This window comes from Bos indicus x Bos taurus, chromosome 29 (genome assembly GCF_003369695.1).
Source record: "Bos indicus x Bos taurus breed Angus x Brahman F1 hybrid chromosome 29, Bos_hybrid_MaternalHap_v2.0, whole genome shotgun sequence".
In the NCBI taxonomy this organism is placed as follows: domain Eukaryota; kingdom Metazoa; phylum Chordata; class Mammalia; order Artiodactyla; family Bovidae; genus Bos; species Bos indicus x Bos taurus.
The window spans coordinates 139,452-166,106 of record NC_040104.1 but is presented as its reverse complement, the minus strand read 5'-3'; the positions used below and the strand labels follow the sequence as shown (position 1 = coordinate 166,106).

General features: G+C 58.1%; 3 protein-coding genes, 1 long non-coding RNA gene and 1 pseudogene across 8 annotated transcripts; 3 read left to right on the top strand and 2 right to left on the bottom strand.

Moving 5' to 3' along the window:
- Positions 1-542: 542 nt before the first annotated feature.
- Positions 543-1,864, top strand: LOC113886200. The gene is made up of 3 exons (XR_003509386.1): positions 543-1,159; positions 1,437-1,511; positions 1,629-1,864. It is a non-coding gene; the product is annotated as an uncharacterized LOC113886200 (long non-coding RNA).
- A 1,334-nt stretch (positions 1,865-3,198) lies between these two features.
- Positions 3,199-4,303, top strand: LOC113886274 (annotated as a pseudogene). The gene is made up of 2 exons (XR_003509405.1): positions 3,199-3,553; positions 4,023-4,303. The product of XR_003509405.1 is annotated as an interferon-induced transmembrane protein 3-like (transcript).
- Positions 4,304-6,469: 2,166 nt separating this feature from the next.
- LOC113885758 (interferon-induced transmembrane protein 1-like) lies at positions 6,470-21,358 on the bottom strand. Of its 2 annotated transcripts, none has more exons than XM_027531368.1 (3): positions 17,071-21,358; positions 7,366-7,575; positions 6,470-6,783 (listed from the first exon to the last, which is right to left on the bottom strand). In XM_027531368.1, exons 1-3 carry the CDS (start codon positions 17,269-17,271, stop codon positions 6,595-6,597), a joined length of 600 nt encoding a protein of 199 aa, XP_027387169.1. In that variant the 5' UTR covers positions 17,272-21,358; the 3' UTR covers positions 6,470-6,594. The 2 variants fall into 2 exon arrangements, with proteins under 2 accessions (XP_027387169.1, XP_027387170.1); XM_027531369.1 differs by lacking the exon at positions 17,071-21,358 and adding an exon at positions 7,947-8,033.
- Positions 16,370-18,264, top strand: IFITM5 (interferon induced transmembrane protein 5). Of its 2 annotated transcripts, none has more exons than XM_027531370.1 (3): positions 16,370-16,712; positions 16,832-17,118; positions 17,783-18,264. In XM_027531370.1, the coding sequence occupies exons 1-3, from the start codon at positions 16,646-16,648 to the stop codon at positions 17,993-17,995; spliced, it is 567 nt and encodes a 188-aa protein (XP_027387171.1). In that variant the 5' UTR covers positions 16,370-16,645; the 3' UTR covers positions 17,996-18,264. The 2 variants fall into 2 exon arrangements, with proteins under 2 accessions (XP_027387171.1, XP_027387172.1); XM_027531371.1 differs by having other exon boundaries at positions 16,370-16,716.
- Positions 18,898-26,478, bottom strand: PGGHG (protein-glucosylgalactosylhydroxylysine glucosidase). 2 transcript variants are annotated; one of them, XM_027531366.1, is made up of 14 exons: positions 26,221-26,478; positions 25,705-25,988; positions 25,125-25,335; positions 24,616-25,051; positions 23,906-24,133; positions 23,417-23,548; positions 23,110-23,221; positions 22,863-22,935; positions 22,429-22,565; positions 22,158-22,291; positions 21,944-22,039; positions 21,774-21,871; positions 21,488-21,699; positions 18,898-21,413 (listed from the first exon to the last, which is right to left on the bottom strand). In XM_027531366.1, exons 2-14 carry the CDS (start codon positions 25,961-25,963, stop codon positions 21,358-21,360), a joined length of 2,184 nt encoding a protein of 727 aa, XP_027387167.1. In that variant the 5' UTR covers positions 25,964-25,988; positions 26,221-26,478; the 3' UTR covers positions 18,898-21,357. The 2 variants fall into 2 exon arrangements, with proteins under 2 accessions (XP_027387167.1, XP_027387168.1); XM_027531367.1 differs by having other exon boundaries at positions 23,906-24,025; positions 26,221-26,477.
- Positions 26,479-26,655: the final 177 nt, after the last annotated feature.

Below are 26,655 nucleotides of genomic sequence, written 5' to 3'. Positions count from 1 at the left end.
AGACACTTGCATCTTCCCACTCATAGAACAGCACTAAATCATCACTTAAGATGTCTGCTTTTTCTTTAAGTAACAGTAATCTTTTGATGTTCTGACTACTTGGCTTTTGTTGCAAAACTCCTATATGTCCTGGCTCCTCCCTTATCTTCAGAGAGGCTTTGTCCCAGGCTTAAGGCCTCAGTTTCATCTGCCAAATAAAACATAATTCTCAACATTTAGTTTGTGCCTTTTTTTCCAGTCAGCACCAGCAGAGACAGGTTTACTCAGGAATAGCAGAGGAAATGCAACTCAGGATATGCAAACCATGGTGGGACACACGGAAACCCAGAGAACCTGGACAGAGGGAGAAGGGGGAGATGGGAGGGGCGGGGGTGACCAGAGTCCATTGGAGGAGCCGCGGTGCAAAGTAACAAGGTTTCCGGGGGCTGGGCCTCTGAGGTCTCTGGCTGGGCTGTTGGTGGGGTGGGGGGCGGCAGAGAGAAACCTGCTTCCTCCTGCTGGATGGGAAGGGGAGAGGCCTTCCTGTTGGAGGTGTAGAGGGACATGTCTTCCTGTTTGGGGTCACCACTGATGCACTGAGGGCGAGAAAGCTTAGCCTGCAGGCCTGTCCCAACTCCAACTTGGGCTCAGATTCCTTAATTAATTCCATGCCCCATTCCTTGCTTCAAAGCAATCTATCTCTGGATGGAAAAACAAGATCTGTAAGATAACTGAAGGGCAATCCATGTAAATCGGGCTATTTGTCAGCTTTGGGACACCCATAATTTGAGGTAGCCTTGGTTGATTGATGCTGACGCCTCTCTTCTGACCCGAGGGTCTGCAGAAGCTACAGCTCACGAGCACCCCTCAGTACCCCTCAAAGGGGACAGTTGGCAGCGGCGTCTGTGCTTGGGCAAAGCCTTTGCGGGCAGCTGGAGGGTAAAGGGCGGTGTGCGCTTGCTGCGTTTACCTTCTGCTTTCTCCTCATGAGGGATCAGAGGCCTCTTGCTGGTCATCGAGCCTCCGTAACACCTTAACCAGAAACTTCCAGGAGGCACACATGGTTCCAGCTTTGCCCGGAGAGTTTTTCCCTTGGCTCAAAGAAAACGTGACGAGAAGCCTGTGCACAGCCCGAGGAGAGCTGGGGGCTTCCACAAGGACATACTGGGTTGGCCGAAAGGTTGGTTCTGGTTTTCTTGTAACATCTGTAATGATAGTGCCCACTGGAGAGGAGCAGAATTTACTATCCCAAATGTTTCTCTTTGGCATAAGGATTAATTTAGGCTGATTTTAAAAAAAGAAAATGAAACAGAAGATTTGGGAAGCTTTTATTGTTGCCTCCCATAACAGCCTGAAATAATTTGGATAAAGGGTTTGTTGGAGATCAGAGTCCAGTCTGTGTCCCTGCCTGGCCCAGTGAACATTTGCTTCCCAAACATTTGCTTTTCTATTTCCAGGTCAGTTTCCCCCTTCAAGTCATGAAAGCCTACCCCAGCATCTTCCCTTGTCTTTAGTTGAAGATGGTGTTTAAGGTGAGGGTCTTGGCCATTTCGATGGTGATTCAGTTCTCCTGGGTCTCTCCCATGTGTACATGTTGCTAAACTTCTGTGTATTCTGTCCTAATTGTCTTATGACAACTTAATTCTTAGACCAGCCAAGAGAACCCAGAGGAGAAGGGGGTGCTTCCGCACGCCAACAACAACGGCCGACGAGAGTCCTTGCAGCTCAGCCACAGGAACCGCCAGCACCCTGCTCGCCGCGTCTCTCTGATGGACTTTGCTCATAGCGGCCCCTTCAACCGCTTCCTTTTTCTCTACAGAGTAACATCTTCCCCTTTGTTTCCCGAATGTGTTTACAGTTTTTGCTATGACTTTCTTGTCCTGAATTGCAGTTATCTGTTATTCCTGTGTGTAAACGTTTTTGCTGGTAAAATGACTGGCTCTTTTCAAGAAGTCTGAAGAGAGCGGAGGCCTGGCCACAGAGCCAACCCACCCTGTCCCTAAGGAGGGGGCACAGCCCCAAGCCCAGGAACTGTCCTGCCAGCACGCCGGCTCCCTCTGGAGCCACCCCAGGTCCCATGAGAAATGAGGGGGGGCAGGCCACACGGGCTGCTGGGTGCTGACCTGCAACCAGGAAGGACCCAAACCCCGCCTGGAGCGGGGACTCAGGACTGGGGGGCCAGTGCCCCTCAGAGGGGAGGCCTGTGCGGCTGGGGGGCTGGTGGTGGGGGCGGGGCTCCTCTGGGCCCGGGGGTGAGGCTGAGTGGGGCCTGGCAGGGGCCCGAGTGGGGACAGTGGGCGCGGCAGCAGGCTTGGGCCTGAGACCCCCAGGCTGGGGAAGGGTCCCCAGACCACATCCCTAAATAGGGAAGGGGGTGTGGCTAACACAGGGCCTGACTCGGGTGTTAAGGGAAGTAGAACTCATAACCCCAAACAAGCCTCTTTGGTACATTGATTATTTTAACTGGTTATTTTTAATTCTGAGGCTGAGTAGAAGTCAGCCTACGAGAGACATTTAATGAACAAGGCAAACCTCCCTGTAAGGGTGACCCTATTGTACCAGGGGGCTTCCATTGTAGCTCAGTTGGTAAAGAGTCTGCCTGCAGTGCAGGAGACCCAGGTTCGATCCCTGGGTTGGGAAGATCCCCTGGAGAAGGAAATGGCAACCCACTCCAGTATCCTTGCCTGGAAAATCTCATGGACACAGGAGCCTGGTGGGCTGCAGTCCGTGGGGTCACGAAGAGTCGGGCACGACTGAGCGACCAGGGGGCGACCGCATTTCCTGGAAACTTTCATGGGTGGAGGCGGCAAGGATGACCTCTGCAGGAAACCACCCTGTTTCTGTGCTTTTCGGGGTAACTTCCCCAAGGAGGCCTCTCCTGCCCACCGCAGCCTCTCATCTTGAGCTCAGATGGCATTTAGGTGCTGACTTCAGCATTTGGGGAAGTTGCTGAGCTTTTCTGGGTCCCTCTCATAGACAGGAGGTATATGGGTTGGTAAACTGTTATTTTTCTCCTGTTAAACTGTCTTTTTATTATGACAGAGGGGAGTCCCAGCCAAAAACCTGGGAGGGTGGAAGGAAACCTCCAGCCCCTTCCAGCCTCTGGGAAAGGAGCCTCCCTCCCACTGACTCCGGTGTAACCTGACACTCAGTGGTCCACCCCACCTCCTAAGCCCAGCCCATTTCCACTTACGAAACGAAACCGGCCCAGGAAAAGGAAACTTAGGGGAAATCGAAACTCCTGGGTAAAGGAGGGCCCCCCAAGTGTGTGGTGGCATCTGGACCGCAGTTGCTCATCTGGACTGCAGTTGCTCCGTCCCCACCATGAACCGCACATCCCAGCTCTTACTCACTGGGGCCCAACGGGGCAGTGCCCCCAGCCTATGAGGTGCTCAAGGAGGAGCACGAGGTGGCCGTGCTGGGGGCGCCCCAGAGCCAGGCGCCCGTGACGACCACGGTGATCAACATCCGCAGCGACACCGCCGTGCCCGACCACATCGTGTGGTCCCTGTTCAACACCATCTTCATGAACTGGTGCTGCCTGGGCTTCGTGGCATTCGCCTACTCTGTGAAGGTGGGTGGGCACCCGGGGCGTCTCCACGGAAGTGTCTGGGAGCCTGGAGAGGCCCTGCCCAGACGGCACGTGGGGTTGGGAGCCCCCGTGTGTGTTGTTCTGCTGCATGTTGTGTGTGTGTGTGTGTGTGTGTGTGTGTGTACACGTGCAGGTCATGATGAGGCTGCAGGGGGTGCGTGGGGATGACCAGGGTCAGCCTTTTGTCCCCTGGTGGGTGAGGGGCCAGTGAGGCGGCCAGAGAAAGGATGGGAGAGCCCTGGGCCTCCTGGAGAGGCTGACTGTCTGCGGGAAAGCAGATGGAGACCCCAGGAGGGGAGGAGCGCTCACCGGCCACTGTCGCGCTCAGACTCCAGGGGACAGGCGGGCGTGGGTCCCCGCTGGGAAGAACGGGGCAGTGGGGACCAGCGGGGCAGGGCCTGAGCCACAGGCCCGGCGGTCACCTGGACCCGCACCACCTCTCCTCCTGCAGTCTAGGGACCGGAAGATGGTCGGCGACATCACTGGGGCCCAGAGCTACGCCTCCACCGCCAAATGCCTGAACATCTGCTCCCTGGTCCTGGGCATCCTTCTGACTGTCGTCCTCATCGTCCTCGTGTCCACCGGCTCCCTGATGATCGTTCAGGCAGTCTCGGAGCTCATGCAGAACTACGGAGGCCACTAGGCCTGCCCACAGCCCGAGGCAGTCGCCCCTTTCCCCGCAGCCTATCCAGGCACCTGCCCCCGTGAAATAAAAGGAGGGTTTGTGTGTGAGGGCGCTGTGGTTTGACCTGGGGAGGGGGCCCTCGAGAGTCCAGCCTGGACGTGAGCCCGAGCCCACCTCCTCCCACCCCGCACTGTCCCACACGCTGACGCTGGTCAGTGCGGGCTCTCCTGGCGCCCAGCTCCCTCACACCCTGCGGCACGTCCCTCTCGTCACTGTCCTTCACACGGCCCCGCAGGCCCCTCTGCCGGAAAGGCAACAGGAGCACAGCGTCCACCACGGCAGAGAGAGCCCCGTGCTGCTCAGCTAGAGGAGAGGCCCCTGCCCTGCCCCGCCCTCGACATCAGCCCCATCCCTGCTTCTGCCGTGGCCTCCAGACACGGGGGCACTCGAGGGGCAGGGCAGACCCGCCCACTGCCAGCTGGGCTGGGGCGTGTGGAGGGGCAGCGGAGCCACCCCCTCGTCCCCTGACTCCTCGTGTGGGTGCCCCCTCCCCCCAATCTGTCCCTACGCCAGCCCCCTGACTTGGAGAGGCTGCGGGGAGGCTGGGATCCCAGGGTGGGCCAGGAGGGAGCCCCTCTCCCTGTGGGTCTGACACCCGTGAGCGGGGAGGGGCAGCACCAAGGAAGGGAGTCCTGGAGGAGGGACGGCTGGCAGGCACGTCCCTCGGGGTCGAGAAGGACTGCCTCCAGGGTGGGAAGAGCCAGTGGCCCGCAAAGCCCTGGAGTCGGCAGGGGCGCTGTCCAGCGCGCAGATCCCACTGGGTGGGCTGGGGAGGCAGAATCTTCCCGCACCAGCAGCGACAGGAAGGGAGCCAGGGGCGAGGCCAGGGGCACACCAGCCCGCCTGCCCACCCCCACCCGGGACTCATCTGCCCTGCTCTGCCCTCCCCCAGCTGGGACCAAACCCGGTGTCTTGAAGAGCCGTGCCTTCTGAATTCCTCGAGGCCCAGTCCAGGCAAAGCAGAGGCAGAGCCTTCTCCCCACGGGCTCCTGCCCCGCTGCCGACCCCCACGTCACCCTGGCCCAGGGCTCCCACCTCCCGCTCTGTCCTCCGCTCCCCCAACTCACCCCAGCCCAGGTCACCCACAGCTGACAGGGGACACGGGACCGTCCGCTGGGAACCAGGCCGGGCCGTGGCTCCGAGGACCACAGCTGCTCACGGCCCGGCCGTCAGCACCCGGGGCCGTCGAGGGAAGGGCCCTCGGTTTCCTCTGCCTGATGCCTCGGGCCTCCTGTGATTTTCAGAAGGTCCGGGACACGGGCCTTTGCGGCCTGCACGGGGGCTCCCACCTAGCAGGACCCTCACCGCAAATCGGTGAAGCTCAGGCGGGCTACACTCAGTGCCAGCAGCCCTCGCTACTGCTGCCTGCCTGAGAGGATGTGGGGACCCCCTAGGGCCTGCCGGGGTTGGGGTTAACAGGCCAGGGGTCAGGGTCACACATCTGTCCCCCCGTCCCTGCCTGGGAGACAGTCCTTCCTGGACTCAGAGAGGCAGTCTGCCAGCCTCTCCTTCCGCAGGACTCAGCGTCCCTGAGGCTGAGCCCTCCTGCTCTCATGTGGGACCCAAGAGAGAGTGGGCAACCTCATCTGAGCCACCGTCCTCCAGGGAGGATCCAAGTAGGGCCCAGTGGGGATGGGGCGTCCATCTCCTCTGAGTGCCAGGAGGAGGGGAACCCACTGTGAAGAGCTGCTGACTTCAGTGAGAGCTGGACAGGACTGGCCCTGGGCCCTGAGTGAGCCCAGGAGAGCCTGGGTCCCCAAAGGGCGTGTGGACGGGGTCACTTCCCAGCGCAGCCTGTGGCTGCCGGGACTCCTCCAGCCTCTCGGGGTGACACCCCAGACACCCTGTGCAGGGCACAGTGGCTCAGCAGCTGGGGTGCGGCCCCCCACCCACTCCCCCTGGGGCGTCAGAGACAGGAATACCTGCCCGGGTGTCTCTTCGCATTGGGCTAGGAGCGGCCCCATCTCCCCGTCTGCATCCCAGGCTCACAACAATGTCCCAGGTCCCCAGTGTCTGCGAGACTCTTCCACCCAGCAGGGCCCGCTGGTTTTGAGGGGACGAAGGGGTCTTTCCTCTGGGGGTTCCTGTTGACTGCGGTGGGGTCACCAGCTCTGTTCTGGCCCTCTCAGTCAGCCCGCAGCTGACTGCTGTGGGCTCCCCAGAGGCCGCCAGGGTCATAGCAGTGTCCCCTCCGCAGGAGACATCACAGCAGCTTCACAGACAAGGGTGCTTTATTGATTCAGTGGTTGACAATCTGTGTCTATAAACTGCTGCCTATGGCTTGGGGGCAAAGCCACCAAGGAAGGCGGAGGCCCTGGACCGCCTCCATGGACAGCGGCTAGTGGCCTCCATGTCCACTGATCCGCAAAGCCGTCTCGTAGGCTGCCATGTAGACAAAAATGAGAAGAACGATCGATCCAATGGTCAGAAAGATGCCCAGGACCAGGGCCCAGATGTTCAGGCACTTGGCGGTAGAGGCGTAGCTCTGGGCCCCAGTGATGTCGCCGACCATCTTCCGGTCCCTAGACTGGAGGAGGAGAGGTGGTGAGGGTCCAGGTGACCGCCGGGCGCTGTGGCTCAGGCCCTCCCCTGCTGCTCCCAGTCACCCGATGGCCCGTTCCCTGGAGTCTGGACAGGACAGTGGCCGGTGATACCGTCCCCTCTTGGGGCCTCTGTCTGCGTCCTCACAGAGAGTCAGCCTCTCCAGGAGCCCCAGGGCTCAGCCTCCCGTCCTCTCAGGCCCCTTCACCGGCCACTCACACACCAGGGGTCAGGGTCCTTGCAGCACCTTCCTCGTTTCCAGACCAGACTCGTGTTCTGAAGCTGAGTGTGAAGGCTGCGCCTTCCCTGATGAGGCTGGGAAGGAGGCCGTCTTGGGGTGCGAGAGACACAGACCCCCAGCTCCACCCCATGTGAACCCAGGCAGCCTCGCCATGAGTCTCCCTGGGAACCATCCCCCAGGCCACACTCTCACACACACACAACACACACACGAAAGAGCGTGCACACAGACCCGTACACACGGGGGCTCCCCATGCACGTGCCGTCTGGGCAGGGCCTCTCCAGGCTCACACACACTTCCGTGGAGACGCCCCGGGTGCCCACCCACCTTCACAGAGTAGGCGAATGCCACGAAGCCCAGGCAGCACCAGTTCAGGAAGACGGTGTTGAACAGGGACCACACGATGTGGTCGGGCACGGAGTTCTCCCTGGGGATGTTGATCACCGTGGTCGTCACGGGCGCCTGGCTCTGGGGCGCCCCCAGCACGGCCATCTCGTTCTCCTCCTTGAGCATGTCTTGTGTAGGGAGATCGATGTGCTGAATGTAGAGGGAAAGGTTGAGAAACAAGTTTCCTGTTTTATAGTCTGAGATGCCAGTGGATTTCAGTGGGCACTCCCATTCTGGGTTAGTTTTTATTTCTCATACTTTCTATTTCCTGTTGTTTCTAAATTGGTTGGATTGTCTGGGACCTTGTTGGGTGGAACAGATGCCTGAGGCTTCACTATGACTTTATGGCCCCAATTCTGCCCGGGTGGCATGCTACTGCCAAGGTCCTGCCGGCAGCCCTTCCGGCTAAACAGAGGCCTGGTTTCCAACCTGGGGAGAACACTTGAGCTAATCATTAATCAGATTATTGACATGAGACTTTGTCTTTTTCTTAACTGTGGTAAAACACACATAACATTTACCGTCTTAGCCATGCCCAAGTGCAGCTCAGGGGCATTAGCATATCCACACTGTGGTGCAGCCACCAGCTCCATCCGCCTCCACGACTTGCCCACCCTCCCAAAGGGACACGCCGTCCCCGGAAACACTCACTCCCCTCCACTGCCCTCCTGCAGCCCCTGCCCCACCGTCTACTTCCTGTGTCAGTGAATCTGACACCTGCAAGGTCCTTTTTTGAGTGGAGTCAGACAGGGTATGTTGTTTGGTGACTGGCTTATTCCACTGAGCATCATGTCCTCAAGGTCCATCCACAATGTAGCATGAATTCCCTTCCTTCTGAAGGGTGAATAGTACTCATTTGACTTATTTTAAAGACCCCTCTAGGTAAGTTTGGTAACAATTGATTTTTACACTGTTCCTTCTCATTCAGAATAAACAACAGTGTTTTAGGCAGCTTTCGGTGTTTGATATATTTTATAGCTATTACTCCAATTTCATATGATGTGAAGAATTCTTTAGTCTGAATGTCAGCCCAAGGGTGTGTGGCTGATAAGGAAAGCTGCTGCTGTTGCTAAGTCACTTCAGTCCTGTCTGATTCTGTGCGACCCCATAGACGGCAGCCCACCAGCCTCCCCTGTCCCTGGGATTCTCCAGGCAAGAACACTGGAGTGGGTTGCCATTTCCTTCTCCAATGCATGAAAGTGAGAAGTGAAAGTGAAGCCACTGAGTTGTGTCCGACTCTTAGCGACCCCATGGACTGCAGCCTACCAGGCTCCTCTGTCCATGGGATTTTCCAGGCAAGAGTACTGGAGTGGGGTGCCATTGCCTTCTCCATGAGGGAAGCTACATTTTGCCATAATTAGAGATTCACTTTCATCTTTCTGGCAGGGATGAAGCAAGAAAAAACATACTGCACATCACAAGTCCACGTTTAGAGTCCTCTTTATAGACAGTGTTTTCCAGTTTTGTGTTCAGTTCACCTCAATCGCTCAGTCGTGTCCGACTCTTCGTAACCCCATGAATCGCAGCACACCAGGCCTCCCTGTCCATCACCAACTCCCGGAGTTCACTCAGACTCACGTCCATCGAGTCAGTGATGCCATCCAGCCATCTCATCCTCTGTCTTCCCCTTCTCCTTCTGCCCCCAATCCCTCCCAGCATCAGAGTCTTTTCCAATGAGTCAACTCTTCACATGAGGTGGCCAAAGTACTGGAGTTTCAGCTTTAGCATCATTCCTTCCAAAGAAATCCCAGGGCTGATCTCCCTCAGAATGGACTGGTTGGATCTCATTGCAGTCCAAGGGACTCTCAAGAGTCTTCCCCAACACCACGGTTCAAAAGCATCAATTCTTTGGCGCTCAGCCTTCTTCACAGTCCAACTCTCACATCCATACATGACCACAGGAAAAACCATAGCCTTGACTAGACGGACCTTTGTTTGCAAAGTAATGTCTCTGCTTTTAAATATGCTATCTAGGTTGGTCATAACTTTCCTTCCAAGGAGTAAGCATTTTTTAATTTCATGGCTGCAATCACCATCTGCAGTGATTTTGGAGCCCCCCAAAAATAAAGTCTGACATTGTTTCCACTGTTTCCCCATTTATTTCCCATGAAGTGATGGGACCAGAAGCCATGATCTTAGTTTTCTCAATGTTGAGCTTTAAGCCAACTTTCCTACTCTCCTCCTTCATTTTCATCAAGAGGCTTTTTAGTTCCTTTTCACTTTCTGCCATAAGGGTGGTGTTATCTGCATATCTGAGGTTATTGATATTTCTCCTGGAAATCTTTATTTCAGCTTGTGCTTCTGCCAGACCAGCGTTTCTCATGATGTACTCTGCATAGAAGTTAAATAAGCAGGGTGACAATATACAGCCTTGACGAACTCCTTTTCCTATTTGGAACCAGTCTGTTGTTCCATGTCCAGTTCTAACTGTTGCTTCCTGACCTGCATACAGGTTTCTCAAGAGGCAGGTCAGGTGGTCTGGTATTCCCATCTCTTTCAGAATCTTCCACAGTTTATTGTGATCCACACAGTCAAAGGCTTTGGCATAGTCAATAAAGCAGATGTTTTTTCTGGAACACTCTTGTTTTTTCGATGATCCAGCAGATGTTGGCAATTTGATCTCTGGTTCCTCTGCCTTTTTAAAACCAACTTCAACATCTGAAGTTCACGGTTCACGTATTGCTGAAGCCTGGCTTGGAGAATTTTGAGCATTACTTTACTAGCCTGTGAGATGAGTGCAACTGTGCGGTAGTTTGAGCATTCTTTGGCATTGCCTTTCTTTGGGATTGGAATGAAAATTGACCTTTTCCAGTCCTGTGGCCACTGCTGAGTTTTCCAAATTTGCTGGCATATTGAGTGGAGAACTTTCATAGCACCATCTTTCAGGATTTGAAATACCTCAACTGGAATTCCATCACCTCCACTAGCTTTGTTCGTAGTGATGCTTTCTAAGGCCCACTTGACTTCACCTTCCAGGATGTCTAGCTTTAGGTGAGTGATCACACCATCGTGATTATCTGGGTCGTGAAGATCTTTTTTGTACAGTTCTTCTGTGTATTCTTGCCATCTCTTCTTAAAATCTTCTGCTTCTGTTAGGTCCATACCATTTCTGTCCTTTATTGTGCCCATCTTTGCATGAAGTGTTCCCTTGGTATCTCTAGTCTTTCCCATTCTGTTGTTTTCCTCTATTTCTTTGCATTGATCACTGAGGAAGGCTTTTTAATCTCTCCTTGCTATTCTTTGGAACTCTGCATTCAGATGGGAATATCTTTTCTTTTCTCCTTTGCTTTTCACTTCTTTTCTTTTCGCAGCTATTTGTAAGGCCTCCCCAGACAGCCATTTTGCCTTTTCGCATTTCTTTTCCATGGGGATGGTCTTGATCCTTGTCTCCTGTACAATGTCATGAACCTCCGTCCATAGTTCATCAGGCACTCTGTCTATCAAATCTAGTCCCTTAAATCTATTTCTCATTCCCACTGTATAAATCATAAGGGATTTGATTTAGGTCATACCTGAATGGTCTAGTGGTTTTTCCCTACTTTCTTCAATTTAAGTCTGAATTTGGCAATAAGGAGTTCATGATCTGAGCCACAGTCAGCTCCTGGTCTTGTTTTTGCTGACTGTATAGAGCGTCTCCATCTTTGGCTGCAAAGAACATAATCAATCTGATTTCGGTGTTGACCATCTGGTGATGTCCACGTGTAGAGTCTTCTCTTGTGTTGTTGGAGGAAGATGTTTGCTATGACCAGTGTGTTCTCTTGGGAAAACTCTATTAGCCTTTGCCCTGCTTCATTTTGTACTCCAAGGCCAAATTTGCCTGTTACTCCAGGTGTTTCCTGACTTCCTACTTTTGCATTCCAGTCCCCTATAATGAAAAGGACATCTTTTTTGGGTGTTAGTTCTAAAAGGTCTTGTAGGTCTTCATAGAACCGTTCAACTTCAGCTTCTTCAGCATTACTGGTCAGGGCATAGACTTGGATTACTGTGATATTGAATGGTTTGCCTTGGAAACAAACAGAGAGGGGATCAGGGGGCAGACAGACTGAAAACCACAATCACAGACAACTAGCCAATCTGTCACATGGACCACAGCTTGTCTAACTCAATGAAACTAAGCCCTGCCGTGTGGGGCCACCCAAGACAGACGGGTCATGGTGGAGAGGTCTGACAGATGTGGTCCACTGGAGAAGGGAATGGCAAACCACTTCAGTATTCTTGCCTTGAGAACCCCATGAACGGTACAAAAAGGCAAAAAGATAGGACACTGAAAGATGAACTCCCCAGGTCGATAGGTGCCTAATATGTTACTGGAGCTCAGTGGAGAAATAGCTGCAGAAAGAATGAAGGGATGGAGCCAAAGCAAAAACAATACCCAGTTGTGGATGTGACTGGTGGTAGAAGCAAGGTCTGACGCTGTAAAGAGCAATATTGCATAGGAACCTGGAATGTTAGGTCCATGAATCAAGCAAATTGGAAGTGGTCAAACAAGAGATGGCAAGAGTGAACGTTGACATTCTAGGAATCAGCGAACTAAGATGGGCTGGAATGGGGGAATTTAACTCAGATGACCATTATATCTACTACTGTGGGCAGGAATCCCTTAGAAGAAATGGAGTGGCCATCATGGTCAACAAGAGTCCGAAATGCAGTACTTGGATGCAATCTCAAAAATGACAGAATGATCTCTGTTTGTTTCCTGTTTTTTGTAGGTGCAGTTAATAGATTACTTCACAGTTACATCCAAAGTGAGATGGCATCGCAATGCCTAGACCCATTAGAGAAAATCAGGCAGAACAGTAAAACTTTCTTCTAGGACTTTAGAAAAGAGATTCTGACTATATCTAGATATTCAGTTATTTTCCGTCTCTTTAATATGATTTCATTGTCATTTTACTGTCTCCCATCTGTCTTGCAGTAGAACTGACATGTGCCAATTCCAATGCTGGATAGGATTAAGTTGTATTTGGAACATGAATATGATACACAGGAGTAGGTTAAATGTTTTGGGTCATATAGTTTAGCCATCAAAGTCAAGGTGTTAGTCACTCAGTCATGTCCAATTCTTTGTGACCCCATGGGCTGCAACCCGCCAGGCTCCTCTGTCCATGGAATTCTCCAGGCAAGCATACTGGAGTGGGTTGCCATTATCTTCTTCAGGGGATCTTCCTGACCCAGGGATCGAACCCAGGTCTCCTTGAGCCATCTTGAGCCACCAGGGAAGCCCTATAATTAGCCATGTTGAGTTTTCAAAACAAATTTCAGATTTGCTACCATTCTGGGGCTTCCTCTGTGGCTTGGTGGTAAAGAATCTGCCTGCCAATGCAGGAGACGAGAGTTTGATCCCAGTCGGGAAGATCTCCTGGAGGATGAAATGGCAACCCACTCCAGTACTTTTGCCTGGAGCATCCCATGGACAGAGAAGCATGGTGGGCTAGAGTCCATGCAGTCACAGACAGCTGGACATGACTGAGCCACTGAGCATAAAAGCCTTTCTCTCCTTGGCTGCTCTGCCAGCCCTGTGCGTAGCTGAAGTTCCCAAGGGTGGAGCATTTGGCCAGCAGGATCCTGGGGGAAGGAGCCTCCTGTCTGCTCTAGGTAAGAAGAGAGCATTCCCAGGTGATGCTAGTTCCATAGGGTCGCACAGAGTCAGACACACCTAAAGTGACTTAGCACGCATGTTGAATTCAATTGTTGACAGGTATTGTTTAGTTCCCAAGTCATGTCCAACTCTCTGCGACCCCATGAACTGCAGCACGCCAGACTTCCCTGTCCTTCACTATCTCCCTCAAACTCATGGCTATTGAGTCAGTGATGCCATCCAACCATCTCATCCTCTATTGCCCCCTTCTCCTCCTGCGCTCAATCTTTCACAGCATCTGGGTCTTTTCCAATGAATCGGCTCTTTACATTAGGTGGCCAAAGTATTAGAGCTTCAGCTTCAGCATCAGTCCTTCCAACAAATATTCAGGTATAAACTGCTTTATAAAAGGGTGGGGACAAGGGCAGGGCCATAGCCCCAGGTGCAGACCAGCAGTGGACAGGGGAGCTCGTGGGGTGCCTGTCATGGGCAATAGCCTCTGCTATCCTGCACAAACTATAAAGTCCTCTGGTGGTGGTCAGGTCTGCACACACAAGAACAATCAGCCTGATGGTCAGGAGGCCCAGGCCCAGGGTGCAGATGTCCAGGCACTGGGGGTGGGGCATGGCTCTGGGCCCCGGTGGTATTGGCCACCATCTTCCGGTCCCTAGACTAGGGGAGAAGAGGTGGTGAGGGTCCAGGTGACAGCCAGGGGCCGTGACTCAGGGGCCCCCCTGCTGGACTGCAGTGCCCGTCCTTTCCGCCCATCCCCTGGGGCCTGAGCAGGCCAGTGCCCGGTGGGCCCCCCGTCCTGGGCCTCCATCTCTTCCTCCCAGACTCTCAGCCTCCCCAGGAGCCCCGGGGCTCGCCCTCCCTCCGCTCTAGCCCCTTCGCTGGCCACTCACCCAGCAGGGGGCAGTGTCCTTTCAGCGCCTTTCTGTTATCTGGACCAGATTCGAGATCTGAATTTATCTGAGTGTGAAGGATATAACTTTTCTAAGGAGGCTGGGAAGGAGGACGTCTTGGGACAATGGAGACAGAGACCCCCCATCCCCACCCCTTGGGCACCCACAGCCTTGCCTTGGTTGCACTGGGCAACCAATCTCTCACTGGGAGGGTCCCCCAAGCCGCAGTTTTCAGAGTTCCCTATTTTGGATGTAAAACCCCAGCCCCCCAAATCTGTCTCAGCACCTATGTGGGAACTGTGAGTCCCAACGCACAGTTTCCGGTCGGTGTGGGGCCCCCTGCTGCACTATTCACGTGTGGAGTTCTGCTGGTCCAACCCTCTCCCAGTCCTCAGACTCCACGTTAGGAACTGTTGGTGTTTACCATCCGGAGTCGGGCTGGGTCTCATTTAAAAACCGAACTGGATCTTGAAATGAGTTACTTCCAGTTTAAGCTGGAGTGGGTCTCATGCAAGTCCTACTGGGAATGCAGAATTTACAAGTTAGAAAGACAAGCAGCAAAAACTGGTAGTGCAGATTAAGCATTTAAAAGCTGCTACACCACTGGCCTCCTGACCTAAGGACTCACATGTTAGGGTAGGTTGGTTATGGAATTGGTTGTATTGACTCCAGATTGCTCATCAAACCCAAGAAAACTGAGCAGCGAGGTACACCACGAATCACGCACAATCTGCATTGCAGCAGCAAGTCCTTTTGAGGTATTTGTTTGTCTCAGACAGAACCCACAGATTAGATATAAGAAAGGAGCTCGCCACCTGCCGGCCAACTGTTTACTTTATATCTAAGAACTGTCTCAGAAGCTGTATATATCACAAAAATGGCAAAGTCCTACTAAAACCACCTAGAACAGAATGGCCATTTATGAGGGATATTCCAAGTAGGTAATATAACATAAAAGGTGGACCTGGAAGCAAATTCCCTGAATCAAAGAAGTTGAAGGAAACATGTGCTTCACGCTGTAACAAGCCCACTCTGGCTGCTGTAGAGGGAATGCAGAGCGGCTGCGCTAATCCAGGGGAAGGGCGCTTGACTTGGCCTCAGTGGCGCTGAGATTCTGCCCATTCTGGAATTGGGACCAAGTAGATTCGGTGTGAGGGGCAGGGGATGGGTGGAGCTGGATGGGTGAGGGATGTATAATTAAAGCCCAATAGATTAAAATTCCTTTAAGAAATGAGTAATACAAAGATTAAGGCACATCTGATACAGCTTCTTGAAGGGCTGCTCAAAGATTTATAGGCAGAGGATAAATTGGCTCTGACGAGAGAAAGAAGACGATGTGTCTCAGTGCTCACCTCTTCCAGTGGCAGGTAAAGTGTGCAGAAGAGGACCATCATGCAAGGTGGCCAGTGGCCACCTCCTGTGCCAGGGGCGGGGACTGGGCAGAGGGCACAGTGGAGTGAATGCTTGTGTTCCCCCAAATTCCTACTGAAATGCTAAAGTGATGGTATTAGGAGGTTAGAAGGTCATGAGGGTGGATCCCTCCCTCAGCTCCTTCCACCAGTGAGGAGCAGAGGAAAGTAGGCTGTCTGCAATAAGGGCCCATCCACGCTGGCACCCTTATCTTGGACCTTCAAGCCTTAAGAAAAGTGAGAGATGCATTTCTATTATTTATGAGTCACTGGTCTGGGCACTAGCTGTAGCAGTCCCAACTCAGACAGAAGGTTTGGGAGCCTGAGGTCTCTCTTAGAGGAGCAGGCTGGAGAGCCCAGGAGCCCTCCTCCACGGAGGGGGCACTTGGTTACATCAATCTCAGTCAGTTCAGTCACTCAGTCGTGTCCGACTCTATGACCCCATGGACTGCAGCACCCCAGGCTTCCCTGTCCATCATCAACTCCTGGAGCTTGCTCAAACTTATGTCCATCGAGTCGGTGATGTCATCCAACCATCTCATCCTCTGTCGTCCCCTTCTCTTCCTGCATTCAGTCTTTCCCAGCATCAGGGTCTTTTCCAATGAGTCAGCTCTTTGCATCCAGTGGCCAAAGTATTGGAGTTTTAGCTTCAGCATCAGTCCTTCCAATGAATACTCGGACTGATTTCCTTTAGGATGGACTGGTTTGATCTCCTTGCAGTCCAAGGGACTCTCAAGAGTCTTCTCCAACATCACAGTTTAAAAGTATTAATTCTTTGGTGCTCAGCTTTCTTTATAGTCCAACTCTTACATCCAATCTGGCCCTTGACATACATGGGATTCGCAGGCACACAGATGCCGCTGGGCCGTCTGGAGGGAGATGAAACCAGGCTTAAGACATAAAAAGCTCACCCCCCACAAACAGCTCTGGACTGGGGAGGAAGCAGCAGCCAGCCTGAGAGGCAGCTGCCTGCCATGAGGGAGGAGGGCTCCCTGCAGCTTCCACCAGCAGGGCCAGGTCAAGGCCCGCCCTCCAACACGCGCACCCCCGGCTTTCTCTCTCCACACTCCGTTTTCTCCTTAGCACTGTCCAGTTCCACCTGGATGTGGCCTGCTTCCTTCCACCGGCACTCACGGGGACTGTCATATCCCTAAGGCTGGACACGGGTGATCAGACGGTGATCTGGGCATTGCCGAGGACAGCAGAAGCCAAGGCGGCCACCCAGCCACATTGGCCCTGACCCGGCGCCTCCACCCGCTTTTGTCCGCGGGGGAGGGGGCTCTGGTGGGCAGACCGCAGCCACAGCGTGCCTCGGCCGGCCGCCTTCGATGGGGGCTTCCCAGCTGGACCCCAGGATAGGAGGGGCTCCGGCGGCTCCCCACCGCCCGCCAGCCTGTGGGTAGCGTTTCCCGGTGAGGGGGTAGCTCTCCGAGGGGCGGGGCTCCCTGCGGGGCGGGCGGTGGGCTCGCGGGCGGGGCGGCGCTCGGCGGGCTGTCATTTGTCGTTATATTTAGCGGCGGGCGATCAGCCGGGCGGCGGCGAGGGCTATAAGCGGCGGGGCGCCCACCCTCGAAGCAGGAGTCCGAGCGAGGAGACGGCGCTGGAACCCATGGACACGTCGTACCCCCGCGAGGACCCCCGGGCCCCGACGCCCCGCAAGGCCGACGGCAACGCCCACACGGCCCTGACGCTGGGGGCTCCGCGACCCCCACCTCGAGACCACTTGATCTGGTCCGTGTTCAGCACCCTCTACCTGAACCTGTGCTGTCTCGGCTTCCTGGCGCTGGCCTACTCCATCAAGGTGGGCCTGGGGGGCTTCGTGGGGGCCCAGGAGCATTTCATGGGGGCTGCTTATCAAGCCGGAATGCAGGAGGACTCTGCTGGGTGTCTTCCAGCCTGATGGTGGGGGGAGGCCTGCCTCCCACGAGGGCTTCTGAGTCTGACTGCTGTTCATAAAAATGAAGGGCGGTGTCTAGTCTGTCCCAAAGAACCCAGGGTAGATCAGGCCTTACCGAAGGGGGTCTCTTCTTTCAAATGGGGCTTTTCACACGTGGGGGCTCCTGTTAGCACAGCTTCCTAGCTTCAGCTCCTGTGGTGGCGGCCTCCCAGCACCAATGAGGACTCCCTACCCTCGGGAGTCGTGGAAGGTAGATGCTGGCTTGGGATGGCCACTGGGCCCATTAACTGGAGTGGGAGGGTGCAGCGGCTCCCCTCAGCCTCACCTTAGGCTGAACCTTTTACCACCCAAGGCCCCCCAAGGAAGGTCGAGCCCATGTGTCCAGCTGGGGGCAGTGAAGGGAGTGAGCCCAGCCCAGACAGTATCCCCTCAGGCCTCTCCCCTCCATCCAGGTTTTGGGTCCATCATGGGTCCCCCAAGGTGTGGACTCTGGCTGCCTGGGATGGGGGTGGCGGGGCCCGCAGTGCCTGCGAACCTGTAGAGACCTGGCCCTGCTGCTGGTCCGCAGGCCCGAGACCAGAAGGTGGCTGGAGATCTGGAGGCAGCCCGGCGTCTCGGCTCCAAAGCCAAGTGCTACAACATCCTGGCCACGATGTGGGCGCTGGTGCCGCCGGTCCTGCTCCTGGTGCTGCTGGTGACCGGCGCCCTGCACCTGTCTCGGCTGGCCAAGGGCTCTGCCGCCTTCTTCAGCACCAAGTTCGATGACGCCGACTATGACTGACAGGCCGGGCCCTGTCCCTGTCCTGACCAGGGACCCCAACCCCAGGGCTCTACCCCAGCCCCCTGGAGCCCTGACCATCTACAGGGCTGAGGCCTACCCCCGCCCTAGCCCGGGCATCTAACACTGACTCTGAAGGTCTTTCACTCGGGCCTCAGGGACTTCCCCTCAGCTCGATGCCCCCAGTTCCCTAACCCCTGGCCCTCAGGCCAGCTCCTTCCTCCCCACTCACCAGCCTCGGCTGTTCAATTAAAAAGACCTGGTTCCAGAAAGTGCCTTCTGGGACTGTTCCTGGCTGGGGCTGGGGAGGGCGTCTTCCCGAGGCGAGCTACCCTAGGGACCACCACAGCCAAGTCCCCCTGGACTGCCCCCAGCGTCCGCGGCGGGCCGCTGTGTCCCGCTGGCTTGGCTGTGCCGACTGTCCCCTCCGTGCAGGCACCAGGCAGCTTGCGGCTTCTGGGTGGAGGCGCCTGAGTATTTTAGAATGAAGTTGGGGAACTTGGGCTTTTGATCTCTGCCACGCTGTGGTTTAGTGGCCGCTCTTCCAGAACATGTGTGGTGAGTCTCCGAGTCCACGTGTGTGCCCATCCTCGAGTCAGTGTGTGTGCACGCCTGTTAAGGGGACTCCCTGGCCAGTGAGATCCGTCCTTGCCCTGCACGTTCCTGTCTGTGGCTGGGCCTGTGCTGACCTCCCTCTTTGTGTCACGCTGTCCTCCTGACCTCACATTCCTTTAATTCTGATTGATCTCCGTCCCAGCAGTGGGTTCCCTCCCTCCTAGATCAGGGGGGCTGGACAAAGACACACACGCAGACAGGCGCAGTCACACCACCATCCGTGCACACGCCCATCACACACACAGCACAGGAGCACCCCCAACAACTGTACAGAGAGGAGACACTTGGGGTGAGGACATTTCTAAGTGTCTTTGGCACAAGTACTTCCCTATTTTACCTTCCTGTGCAACCCCCTACCAGATGCAGAGAAGGGGGTTGCTAAACACACACGCACACTCTGTGTGGCTGGGGCGAGGCCCTTGGGGCCTTGCTGTGGCCAGGCCAATGACAGGGCAGGCTAATTGCAGGGGCCTTAACCACAGGGTGGCTCAGGGCTTCGAGCACCCCACCCATGGCCCCTTCCCACCCGGCCTGGGCTGGGGGTGGAGGTCTCTGTGGAGCTGCTGTGTTTGGAGCCCCTGGAGTAGCCCCCATCCTGTGACAGCCAACAGCTGGCCCAGCTGTCTCTACCACAGGCCAGCAGTGATGAGTCCCAGCTGCAGGCCAGCGGTGCCCCAGCCCCGTGCCGACTGTGTGCTGCTCTGAGCCAGCCCGAGACAGAGGTTGTGCCGGAGGGACCTGGGCTGGAGGAGTTCTGCCCCTTCCTGGGCTGGGCCTACACTGGACCAAGGACAAGGCCAGTGCTCAGACTAGCATGCAGGCGGTGTTTCAACACGAAGCTCCAGGTCTGACCCAGGGAGGGAACAACCCATGCTGGACACAGAGGCCGGGGGCTGGGGTCAGCCTGCGTGTGGTCGAGGCTGGGGTCAGCCTGCGTGTGGTCGAGGCTGGGGTCAGCCTGCGTGTGGTCGAGGCTGGGGTCAGCCTGCGTGTGGTCGCATACACGTCTCCAAGCAGGGGATGGTTTGCTGCTCCCCACATTCGGTGAGGGGAGCAGAGTGTCCAGCCCACACCCAGGTGAGGACAGAGAATGTGCAGTTAGGCCAGGTACAGATGAAGTCACCAGCAATGCTTCCTGCCTCAGGAAGGGACCTGGTCAAGTTCAGACAGTGGGCTGCCGTGGACTGGATCAGCCAGACAGCACACAGCCAGGCTGCCACCCTGTTAAGGCCCCTCAGAGGGTTGCCCTTCCCCTGCACAGGTGGGTGCACACACACATGCATGGCACACACGCCTGACACACACGCCTGGGGAAATGTCAGCTTATGTCAGTCCTGTGGACAAAGGGCCGCCTGCCAGCCCCACCTAATGCCTGTGCCCACATCTGGCTCCAGGGCTGCAAAGCCAAGTGTCTGCTTCATGGGGACCATCCGTGGCCAAAATGCTTGGCTCCAGCAGACCTCCTGGGCCTTTGCTGCACTGCCAGCAGCTGAATGAGAGCCTGTAGGCACCCGGGGGAGCCCCATCAAGCGCTGCCTCCATTCTGAGGCCACGTGCACTCAGGAAGCTGGTCTGTAGCTCGGCCACGCTCCCTGCAGCCGCACGCAGGCAGGCCCTGGTGACCCCAGCTCCTCCGCCACCCTGTCCTCTCTTCCTCAGGGGCTTCAGTTTATCACAGTTCACCTGCTGGTCTCTGCTTTTGGGAGAACTTGGGCTAATTCTCCACTGAGAACGGAGAGCAGCAGTTTGCCAGACGAAGGCCGCAGGGGGTGGTGGTGGGGTGGGGAGGGAGGCAGGTGCAGACGTGATGGGACCCACTTACTTGTTCCACACGAGCAAGGGAAGGGAAGCCTGACTTTTGACGAGAGCCTCCCTTTCAGGAGGGTGCCCGTTGGCTCCTCACCACAGACACAGTTTGCCCGGCACCGACCGAGCTTTACTTCCCCAGCAGACGCCATCCCACCCTGGAAGACCCAAGAGCCCAAGTCAGCTGTGCCAGCTGGGGGGCTCAGGCCCGGAGCAGACAGCAGGTGGAGCCTCGGCCGAGGCCGCGTGCCCAGGCCAGGCAGGCTCAGCACCGCAGCCCCATCCTTCCCGCTGGTCGGGGGGAGAGCAGGTCCCTGCTCCACACCCCACACCCCTTCCTTCCTCGAGGAAGGCATGTGACAGAGACCATCAGATGTGACCGAAGTGGCCCAGAGGCAAGAGAAGCCAAGGACTGAGGGTGCTGGGCCCCCCGGCAGTCCAGGAGCGCCTGGGCTCAGGCGTGTGACACACAGTCCCTGGTGGTGAAGCTGCGGCCCAGGTCCTAAGTCCTCCCCACGCCCTGCACCCCGCGGTCCTCCCCAGAGAGGCCTGCACCTGCCTCAGTCTTCTTCGCAGAACTGGCCCCTCAGGAAGGGCACGAGGGGCCTGGGAGCAGACAGGGCTGAGCAGCAGGGAAGCGGCCTGTCCACGGGGGTCACTGGGGGCTCGGCTAGAGGCAGCGGCTTGAACTCAGGCCAGAGGGAGCCTGGCTGCCATATAGAGGCGGGTGGGGGTCCAGGAGGGCATTGAGAAGGGGCGGGTACAGCCACTTGGGGGCACCCGTGGGGGGCGTGGCCAGGGGGGGCAACCCTGGCCATCTGCAGGGAGGGGCTCATGAAGCTTCAGGGCCCAAGGGTGTCCCAGAGCGGGGCCTGCGGGCTCGGGGCAGCTGTTCAACGTCTTTAGAAAGCCTCCCAGGAAGTTCGTGGGGCAGCGCGTGCGGCCTACAGGCCTGACCTTTGTATCCGACCCGCTGAGCAGGGAAAACAGACTCTCCGTCCTGCAGGGAGAGGGGCATCGTGGGGCGAGGCACACAATGGGGCCGCCTTGGGTGGGGTCTGGGGGGTGGCCTACCTGGAGGCAGGGGGAGGCGAGTACGTGACGGCCACAGCTCGGCTTCCAGAGAGGGGGCCCAAGGCCCTGCCTGGGCCGTGACCTCGACTGTCACGAAGCCCACAGAGAGGGAGAAGTCAAGCCTGCTCCCCTGGTAGGAGATGCCAGAGACACACACTGCAGAGATCCCCACCGGACACATGGGGTTGAAAGTCAGACCGGCCCTGGTGATCCTGGGGGGAAGGGAAGGTTCTGTGAGGAGGGCAGGGGGCAGCAGGCAATCACCCTCCGCTGCCAATGCACTCACCTGAACCCCGTGACCCCGAAGAGCACCGCCTGCAGGAAGCCCCCCATGCCCGTCAGGAAGTTCACAGCACCCGACCCGTCTGCATTCTCCGTCCACACCTGCAGGGGCGAGGTGGTCAGGGCAGGGCTGGGCACGGTGGGCATGGAGGGCCAGGCTGGGGCCAGGCTGACCTTGAAGGGCTCCGTGACGTTGGCGAAGCTCCTCTCCAGGAGGGCCCATGCCCGCCCTGGGTCCTTCAGCTCCATCCAGCCCACCGCAAACATGCTCTGGGGTCAGAGGACATGCTGGCATGAGGCCCACAGCACAGGGAGGGGATACTGAGGCCAATGGAACAATGCCAAGGTGCTGTGAGGACCACCACCCCACGCCCCGCAGTCTCCTTACCCAGGTCATGGCGGGGCCATGGGGGGACGTCACAGCCTCATAAATCTCCAGGTTTTGCCTGCGAACGTGGGGACTCAGGGGGAAGGGGACAGGATACCCCAGGAGCACAACATCTGCCTGCTTCACTTCCTCTCCTGGCGGGGGAGGGCAAGGTGCTGCTGAAGGGGTGGGGGTGGGGTGGGGACTGCTCTGTTAGGAAGGGGGTGTCCAGGTGGACACAAGGTCCTGTGGGAGGACAGAAGGGCCTTGAAAGAGCTGCGAGTCCACTCACCAGGCCGGTACCCATCAAACTCAGGGTGAAAGTTCAGTTTCGGGTCAAAGGGCACCTTGATCTTATCAGCCACCACCAGCCACTGGTTGGGGACAGGATGCCCCAGGTCCTGGGCCAGGGCAGCAGCAAAGCGCAAGCTAGGAGCAGAGGTGGCAGGGCAGGGGTGAGGCGGGGGTGGGGGCAGGGGGAGGGGGCAGGGGTGAAGCAGGGGGAGGGGCAGAGGGAGGCGGGGGGGAGGGAACGGGGGAGGGGGCAGGGGTGAGGTGGGGGAGGGGCAGGGGAGGTGGGGGAGGGAACAGGGGGAGGGGGCAGGGGTGAGGCAGGGGGAGGTGGGGGGAGGGGGCAGGGGGAGGTGGGGGGAAGGGGGCAGGGGGAGGCGGGCTGCAGCCACCACACTCCTTCCCCTTCTCAGTGGAGGAAGGGTGGGGTCTGACCTGTTCTGGACCAAGACGTTGGTGTACACAGAGTTGTTGACCCCTGGGTGGTACTCATCGGGGGGCATGACTCCTGGGCACAGAAGGGCAAGATGGTACTTCTTGGAGGGGCTTAGGGACCTGCCCTGTCCCAGTAGCCACTGTGGGGCTGGCGGTCACACGTGTCCACCTGCCCCTCCACTCGTGACTGTCCACGCTCCACATCCCTTGCCTGTCACCCACACTCCCGCGACGGCCACGCTCTCACCCTTCAGGTGGTACTTCTCCTCCTCAGGGTTCCACTCTACGCGGCTGCACCAAAACTCAGCCACAGCCCTGACCACGTCCCAGCCACCAGCCTCTCGGAAGAGCTCCAAGTCCTGAGGGGAAGGGGCACGTCAGAGGCCATGACGCCTGTGATTCTAGCTCCCACCGGTGACTGCATTTCTCGTCAAGGCCCGCCCTCTGAGCGCCCAGCAGTGAAGGCCTGGCTCCGAGATGCTCCACAGGACTAGCCCCAGACAGGCAGTCGTGCAGCGTGGAGAGTCGCCCCGGGGGGCACAGTGACACCTCACCTGGGTGGTGTGGTAGTACAGCTGGAAGGCCAGCACCACAGCCCCGTTGACGTGGATCTCCTGGGTCCCGTAGATGGCTTCAGGGCAGACCTCCAGGCCAGAGCCCGCGCTCTCCCAGGCAAACTTGGCTCCCTGGGGGTTGGGGGATGGAGCAGATGACTGTGTTCCTGGGGGCCAGGGGTAGTCCGCTCCTTTCCCTTCGCTGCCAGCCTTCAGCCATGGAGGGCAGACAGAGGTGGGGGCCGCTGTGGGGCCCTGCGGGCTCTGAGTGCCCACGGTGTCCCTGCCGTGGGCCAGCTTGCTTCTGCCCGGCATCTACTGTGTCCCTGCCCTGGGGCAGGGCAGCGAGGGAAGCCCTGCAGGGCCCCTTGGGCTGTTGTTCCCACTTGTGCAGTACAGGCTGGGGGAGGGATCCAAGACGTCCGGGTCCCACGCACCGAGGGGGCCTGAGAGGGGTGTGGGGCCTCAGGCCCTTTGGGGGCCCCTTACCTGGTAGCCCAGGCTCCGGGCGTTGTCCAGGGCCCCGCTGAGTGTCCGGATGCGGTACTGCAGGAGAGCCTTGGCGGCCTCCGGGTGGAGCAGCAGGAGACCCGGGAGCACCCAGAGGTCCTGGAGCACAGCCATGGAAGAACCCCTGGTCTCTCCCTGCAGCCACATCCAGCTTCCTCCTCCAGTGCGCCCCCAGGTCTGTCCCCGATGACGCTCTGCCCGCCAACCCTATGGCCACATCCCCCAAACCAAGACACTCCTCAGACCTGGTGGGCACTGCGTCTGTTGGGGCTCAGGCCAGAGTCTGGGTGTGGGGAGCGGGTGGAGGGCCCCGCGGTCACCTGGTCCTGGCTGCCTCACCTTCCTCCACCCTCCCTCCCCTCAGCAGCCCCAGGGGTGTTTCCAGAGCACACTGCTGGCTGTGCCCTTCCCCAGGTAGAGTCTGCGTGGCCTCCTCGGCCCTTCTACAGTGACTCCTTCCCCAGAGGGGAGTACCTCTCCCCCGGGCCAGGAGTCCTGCAGCTGCGTAGCTCTGGGCCTCTGCACCTTCTGGTCTGACCCCTCCTCCTTCAGCTGTGACTCTGCTGCCCTCAGCAGGCCTCCCCCCGTCACGTCCCTGTGTCTCTCCAGCCGCAGCCCCAACCGGGCAGAGCAGAGGCCCGCAGTGCACGTGGACTGGCGGGTGGAGGGGGGGTGGGGGTGGTGCGCACCTGGTCCCAGAAGACGTGGCCCCAGTAGCACTCCCCACGGCTCCCATTGGAGAGGCCCCCGGGGCTGAGGCCATGGCAGACGTATCCCGAGGCCCCGGGCTGGGGCAGGGCGCTGAGCAAGTAGTAGAGGGCGCCACGCAGGGCCTGGCGCAGGGCCAGTGGCCCTTCCACATCCAGGCCACAGTCTGCCCAGAGCTGGGCCCAGGCCTGGGCGTGGGCCGTGTAGAGAGCGTGCCTTGCCTGCAGCTGCAGGGCCTCTGCGAGGCAGGCCTGGGCCTCAGCCTGGCTGCCACCCACCACCGTCAGGAACTCCCACGTCGCATCCTCCTGCCCTTCTCCGAGGGTCAAGGCCGGGGGGACCGGTGTCCACAGCATGTGCACCTCCTGCTGCGCGCCCCCAGGCTGCTCGGGGGTGAGCGTGCGGCCGCACAGGTACCTGCAAGAGGGCAGCTGTGTCTCAGGGACCAGCCTCTCCTCCGCCACCTAGCCGGCTCCCTGCCCATCCTCACCGGGCTCCCTGGAAGTCAGGACCCAGATGCAGGTCCAGGTCTGGGCTTTCTGGGGAGAAGGCTGACTGCAGCCGCACTGTGACCGGCCAGCTCCCCTTGGCCAGGCGGGTGATGGACACACTGAAGGCCAGGACATGAGGCAGTGTGCGGTGGGCATAGATGCGCTGGGAGGCGCGGAAGCTTGGGCCCTCCAGGGTGTGCACGAAGGAACCTGGGAAAGGGTGGAGAGGAAGACGGGGCAATTCTCACACCCGCCCTGGGGCCACCGAGGACAGGTCCAAATCAACGGCCTTTCTGGGCTGGGAGTGAAGTCCCCCTCTCCCTTCAGTGAGGGAGCCACCTCCAAGCCCCAGCTGTCCTGTTCGGGAAGCAACAGCGGCATGGGGGCTGCCAGGCTCCTGCTCGTTCGGGAGCCCCGCCGGCTGGAAGCCCCACAAAGCGGCCGCTCAGAGCCTCCTTTTGCAGGACGCTGGCATCCTGAGTGAGGAGGTGCCGGGATGGGACCTCTGGCCTTCTGCTCGCTTGGAAATGGCGGGGGTGGGGCGGGGTAAGGGCTGGGCGGAGGGCAGGCAGTGGCTACCTGTGTTGGTGTCCAGAACATAGGTCTTGGTTAGCTGCTCTCCAGTCCCTGCTGGGGCCTCCAGCTGGACATTGAGGGGACTGGGCAGAATGGCCCGGTGGGTATCCCCCAAAGCCCCATTGTACACACCGCTCACATGCAGTGTCTCATGATACACGCGTGTGCCCAAGTATGCGTTGGTCACGGTGGCCAAGAGCCGGGGGTCACTGGGCAGAGAACGGGCAGTGAATCTGGTGGCGTCCTCGCCAGCATCCTCCATGGACAGGGTGACTCGGCGGAGGGGCCTGCAAAAGTGGGGGACAGAGGCCCCACAATTGGCTGGGCCTCTGTTTTCTGGAACTCCCAAAGCTCTCCTTGGAACTCGGCTAGTGGCCCCAGAGGTGGAGGGAGGGGCGTGTGCCCTCCTGGGTGGCCAGGAAACACCCTCCGCCAGAAGACGCTCACCCCCACCCCCACTATTGATCCAGGGACCCACGGATGCCCCGGCTCCCACCTCAGGGCCGCACCCCCACGAACCGGTCCTGCTGGCAGGAAGGGCGGAGCCTCAGCCCGCGGGCCTCACCCTCCGGGAGGCCAGTCGGTACAGGGCGGGGTGTGGTCAGCAGCTGGGGAAGGGGACGGGCAGGCGGGCCAGAGGCCCCGTCTCTGGGTCCGCAGCCCCGCGGCGTCCCTCGGCTCCAGCGGCGCTGCCCCTCAGGGGCAGGAGGAGAAGCAGCCAGCGGCGGCCGTGCCACCGGAAGGTCCCGCGGTCCCCGCCCCGGGCCGCGCGGGGCGGGCCAGGCGCGCGTCCCCACCCCCGGGCGTGCGCGAGGAGGGCCGAAGGGCGGGCCGGGCTTCTCTGGCGGCCCAGCCTGCGAGGCCGAGCAGAGACAGGCCCAGCTCCAGCTTTGCCCTGAGGCTTCTCCAGGGTGGATCTGACAGGGCTTTTTCACCGGTCCCCTCTCCGGCGGC